We start from the raw sequence: 5,850 nt of genomic DNA on the forward strand, positions 1-5,850 counted from the left end.
CGAAAAAAACCTAGAGCCACTCCGTGAGCCGCTTCGCCGATCAACCTAGTTTGGGTATAACGCTTAAAATTATCACGCCGGGGAAAAAAATCCGAAAGGGAAAAAAACGGAGCAGATTTTCGATGTCACCAAAAACGGTGAAACTCTTACCGGGCAAGCTCAAACCGCTAAATGCGAACTTCAGCCTAGAAGATACGACGGGACTCCCCATATTTTTAAGGTTCCCATAGGGTACTATTCTTCGATCGAACATTTAATTAAGGTAATAAACGAACTAATTAAAGATATGAAGACGTCTCTACAATATAACGAAATCACGCGGCGAGTTCGTATAACCCCCTATCGCCATGACGTCTTAGTGCAATTTCATTATGGTCTAGCCATGACATTAGGCTTCGATCCCGGAATTCAATCTTTGGAAAGGGGTTATCGAGGCGTTAGACCGGCCCTTATAGGATTTCAAATCCCCCCTCAACTTTACGTTTAAACTAATATCGTCGAAGATAAAATGGTTGGTGACACACTCGTTCCTCTCGTTAGGATTGTCCCCGTAGAAGGCTCGTTTGGGGATAAAGTCGGGAAAATATACGACGTGCCTTATTACGTGCGAGTCTCCAAACGCTATTTCGACACGATCCAAGTACATATAATGAACCCTCAGGGGAAACCAGCGCCATTTGCCTTCGGGTCTCTGACGGTTAAACTACATCTACGGAAACAAGATGCCTAAGCCGGATGTCCTCGACGCGCGGTGGTCCTGTCCCTATAAAAATTATTATCTTAATCAAGCTCAAACCGGGGGGTCTAATTTCTATCAAGGAGCGGCTTATCAGAAAGGACACGGTCTCGGGAGTCTGTTCTCGGGGCTCATCCGCGGGGCCTCCCCTTTTTTAGGTAGAGGGGCGACGTATATAGGAAAACAAGCGTTGGGGGTCGGAAGTAAAATCCTCAATGACGCTGTGGCGGGTGAGAATATAAAATCTTCGGCGAAGCTCTAGAAGGGATAACCGGACAAAGCGTAGGAGAACTAAAACGAGAAGCAAGAAGAAAACAACTAGCAGGAAAAAAACTAGAAAAAGGACCGTTAAATGCAGAATCGGGGCAGTAGCTCGATGGGAGTCCACGAAACACGTTCGTGACATTTTTTCCCTCAACTAAAAGAACAAAATGTACAAAGTTGAAGCCTTGAAATCGGAAATGGACCTGTTCTCGGTCACCCGAATGCAAACTAGCGTCGAAACCGCGACTCCAACTTTCTATCGACCGATCTCTACGCTACGAGATGATTCCCAAATTAAATTTTGTATCCCTAAAAGCCCGGAGTATACGGATCTCGCGATGAGTCTCCTTCACATAAAATGTAAAGTAACGCGGGAGAATGGGGCTAATTTAGACCCCGACGTTAAATTATCAACTTGTAATAACCTAATGCATAGTCTCTTCGATCAAATTGAAATTTAATTTAACGACAATTTAATAACGCCCTCGGCAAGTCGAGTTTCCCCTAGTTAAAAGTTTATTCGTTAAACCTCCGTACCACGGTAGCGGTCTTTCTCATCACGTAGCCCGGCAAAATCAATGGGTCTTTACCCATATCAACGGTTACCTATGGAACCACGGCGATACCCCCTACATCGAGCTACAACATCGAGGACTCCGAATTCGTTTATTGCAAGGGAGAGGAGAAATGTCACGTCCTCAGGAAACTCATCCCCCAAGAGGTGACCGAACTCGGGGAAATCGGTTGCCCCAAGGCCAAGGACATCAGCATCGACCAGAACTATCGGTGTCGATTTCATCGACGACGAAGCCCGACGCTTCTCTGCGCGCGGGAGAAGGCCTGCCGCTTCGCCAAGTGGCTGGAGACCCATCACTAGACGGCACCCTCGCCCCTCTTCGAAGAAGACGAAGGATTCTTTTAAAACTTTTCTTTATTAAAAACAATTAATTCTTTTTCGAACTCTAATATAATTAAAAAACCCAAACGTAATTTTCTCCATTCGCGCGCGTATTTTCATTCCGTATCATTTTTCTTATATTTTCCTTTGTATTAATAAATGTTTCGTTCGAATTAATGTTTTTCTTATTCAACATACACGCCTAAACTTGTAAGGGGGTGGGGGAAAGAGAAAGTCAAGGTTTTTTTAGCCGTCTAGTATCGGATTATTCCCGAAGTCGGAGAAGTAAGAGGTAGACGTAGGCCTATTTTTTTCTTAAGCTAAAGATGAATTTTGAGAAAAACAGAATCGCTAGTTTCAAGGGTTTTCCTTGTAAGTTTCTAAACGTGAGGGAGGTAACGAAAGCGGGGTTTTTTACGTCGGTCGACGGGACAGCGTAATGTGTTTATCCTGTCAGTGTGTCGTCAAGGACTGGACGGCCGACGACGTCCCGTTACCAAGACACGAAAAAGAGTGTAACTTTTGTCCTTTCATGAGAAATGATTTTTCGGGAAATGTCCCAGCCGTATCGATTGAGCTTGAAGGGAGAGGGGCAAAGCCGATGCGATACGAGATTGCGCGAATTCGTTCCTTTACTAGAGGATTTAATAATAATTATATTAAAAATAATATTAATAATAAGGGAGGTTTGCCGATTGATCCTTTAAGGGAAGCTAGGCATTTATCCAAAGCTGGTTTTTATTATACGAATTTCAAAGATTGCGTTAAATGCTTTTCCTGTACTGGGGAACTAATGAACTGGAATAAGGAAGATAGTCCGTTCGAGGAACATCGGGAAAAATTTCCTGATTGTAAATTTCTTATTTCAAGGGCAAGAAGTGGAAATGTAAAGCATTTTATAGCCGCTGAGGATATCGTAGAAAAAGACAACCAAATGAATTATTCGACTTATCCCGAATCACGATTAATATACGATTCTTTAAACGAAATAGTCGAAGTCTTAGATAAAGGGCAAGATCTAGACATGCCCGGGGAATAATAGATTTTATATTTCTCCCCGAGGATTTCGAGGGGGGCCGTGTGATAATAGACTATTTTTAGGGGGTCGTGCACCCCTCAGCGCTAGAGAGGGATTTACCCCACGTCGCAGATCTAAGGATCATTCGATCGGTCGCGGACGAAGGTGATAGACACCATTTTTACTCGGCTTCCGTTACAAAAGCTGCATTTTGAGAAAAATAGAATCGCAAGTTTCAGGGGGTTTCCATGTAAGTTTTTAAACGTGAGGGAGCTGGCGAAAGCTGGTTTTTTCTTCACAGGACATAATGATAACGTCATGTGCTTCTCCTGCGAGAGAGTCGTCAAGGGGTGGATGACTAATGACGTCCCGTTACTGAAACATATCGAACAGAATCGCTTATGTAAATTCGTAAATGACGAGAATACGGGGAATGTTCCCGTCGTAGCACTGCCGAAAGACGAAAAAGAGCAGACGGATGAGACGGAGCTAAATCCTATGCGTCATGACCTCGAAAGAATTCGCTCGTTTAATAAAGGCTTTCCGGTTAATATCGTAGATGGTAGAGTTTTAGCTCGGGCTGGGTTTTATTATACGAATTATAAAGATTCAGTGAAATGTTTCGCCTGTGAGGGAGAGCTTATGGCTTGGGAAAAAGACGATAGTCTTTTCGGTGAACATAGGAAATATTTCCCTCATTTTAAATTTCTATTAGGGGAGGAATGTGGAAACGTAGCTCATTTTATAGCTGACGATGATTATGTAGAAACTAACCAGCCTCCTTATTCTTCGACTGCGGAGAAAGCCATAGTATACTGTTTTTTAAAAGAGGTGGTTTACATTTTAGAGGGTGATAAACGGAAACGATTGGAGACTAAACATTTTTGCACAATCGGATAATAGATTTCGGAGGCCGTGGATATCTCTCTCTCTCTTTTCCCTAACTTTCCCACGGTTTGTGAAATTCCTTTATTCAGGGGGTCTCTCTTTCTCTCCCCTAGTTAGAGATTTCTCCCCGGGATTTTAGTTCGATAGGAAGGTGTCGGACTAAATTTTTAACTTCCTCTATAAAAATGAATACCCTGGCGAAACGAGTCGCGAGTTTTAAAAAGTTCCCGGTGGAATATATGGACACCCTCGAACTAGCCCAGGCGGGCTTCTTCTACATCGCGCATAAGGCTATCACCGTGTGCTTCTGGTGCGAAGGTCTGGTGCGGGATTGGGAGCTGGGGTCTAACCCCCTACATTGCCACACCGCTTTGTTTCCCGAGTGCGAGTACGCCAAGCTGGAGTTCGCTAAGCTTCAGGAAACATACGATGCCCAACTAGCTCCTATGAGGTATGCGGACGAGCGGTTGAAGACATTCGACAGTTTCCCGCTCGAGAAGCGTGCCATGTAGAACTCACCAACGCTGGTTTTTTCTACACCAACTTTACGGACTGCGTGAAATGTTTTTTCTGTGGCGGTGAGGTCGGAGATTGGGCGGCTGAAGATGATGTCTCTCGGGAACACGAGAGATTGTTTCCCGATTGCAACTGTATAAAAAACTATTATTGCGGGAACGTCTTTTTAAAAACATTCAAGTAAAATTTGACCTCGTTCCCGTTACTTTCTTTTTCCTCGATGTAGAAGATCGAACCAACTATTCCTTATTAAATAATTTCCATTTTAAAAGAAGAATCTCCCTAATTAATAATATTTTACAGCCTATTTTATTAAAACATGTACAGAAAAGTGTAATAAAAAATGATTTAGTATAATATTCGTATCGTTATTTTTTTCCAAAACATTTTAGGTAAAAAAGTTAGGTAAGAGAAGGTATCCATAAAATGAGGTGAAGTAATAAAGCGAAGTTAGAGGACCCCATAATTTTGGATCTATAAAAATCGCTCCATATTTTTTGTTATCTATAAAATATGGATATTTATGGATAAGGAAATCATAGAGAGGTATCCATAATCTTGATTATCTATAAAATAGATCCATAATTCTCTTATCTATGCACAGGCCTATTTCTCTAATATATACGTCTTACCTAACTGATTATAAAGTAAAATGTTTTGTTTAGATAAGGAAGATTGACTAAAAGTAATATTTGAAATATTTATTTTAGAAAAAAATAAATCAGGAATTTTGTTCCATAATTACAAAAGTTCTTAGCACTTACATTGCCCAAAATATAAAGATTGCATACCTACACGACTAACTCATGGAGGGAACAGTTTGAAACCTCGCGTAGTTTCAAGTTTTTTACCATGAAAAAAGACTACCATCACACCAGTCGTGAAATGTACATTAAATCTTAAAAAGTAGATACTGTACTTATTAACCAAATAAGAAAGATTCCTGTCATGCTTTAAAAAATACTATATTTTTTTTATTAAAGCCAGAATGTATTTATTAACACTTTAGGAGAATGACTATGTAGAGAGATACTGTGGACACCATGGTCTAAATTTTCCATGTGTGAAGGGGGATGAGAAAAACGGTGATGGTCTTTTTCAAGTCACCGGTCATCCGTGTGTGTTTGAACGTTGATTATTAATAACTAATGAGGTACGGCGCTGATTAGATTGACTATTAAGGGAAGGAGCGCATGTTTCGACTATGGTGGGGATTGGTTAAATCACAAAAAATCGACTCAACATACATTCTTGATAAAGTTTAGTTTTTTTGGAGGGAAAAGAGTTCAGCTGTCTGTATAACATTAGCATTCCACTTATTGATGGCATACAGGTAGAAGGTGTTCTTCGTAGTGTCAAGTTAATAACATGTCCCACATGTGCATGAGGAGGTTGAGGGAGAGTTTGTCTCTGCTATCTAAATGCCCTTTCCTGTTTTGCACCTAGTCTAAAAGGTTTAACTTAGAAAATTCCCATTGTTAATAACACCACTTTTTATCAGAGAAAAGTTCACTCAATTACTTAAAAAAA

The 5,850-nt window shown here is 41.0% G+C and overlaps 2 protein-coding genes across 2 annotated transcripts; both read left to right on the top strand.

The window, feature by feature from the left end:
• Positions 1–2,337: 2,337 nt before the first annotated feature.
• On the top strand, positions 2,338–2,937 carry LOC149937623 (baculoviral IAP repeat-containing protein 7-B-like). The gene has a single exon (XM_090153877.1). The coding sequence runs from the start codon at positions 2,338–2,340 to the stop codon at positions 2,935–2,937; it is 600 nt and encodes a 199-aa protein (XP_090010003.1).
• A 1,052-nt stretch (positions 2,938–3,989) lies between these two features.
• Positions 3,990–4,316, top strand: LOC149937624 (putative inhibitor of apoptosis). The gene has a single exon (XM_090153878.1). It carries the CDS (start codon positions 3,990–3,992, stop codon positions 4,314–4,316), a length of 327 nt encoding a protein of 108 aa, XP_090010004.1.
• Positions 4,317–5,850: the final 1,534 nt, after the last annotated feature.

This window comes from Leiobunum rupestre, chromosome 7 (assembly GCF_980474605.1).
Source record: "Leiobunum rupestre chromosome 7, qqLeiRupe1.1.hap1, whole genome shotgun sequence".
Classification (NCBI taxonomy): domain Eukaryota; kingdom Metazoa; phylum Arthropoda; class Arachnida; order Opiliones; family Sclerosomatidae; genus Leiobunum; species Leiobunum rupestre.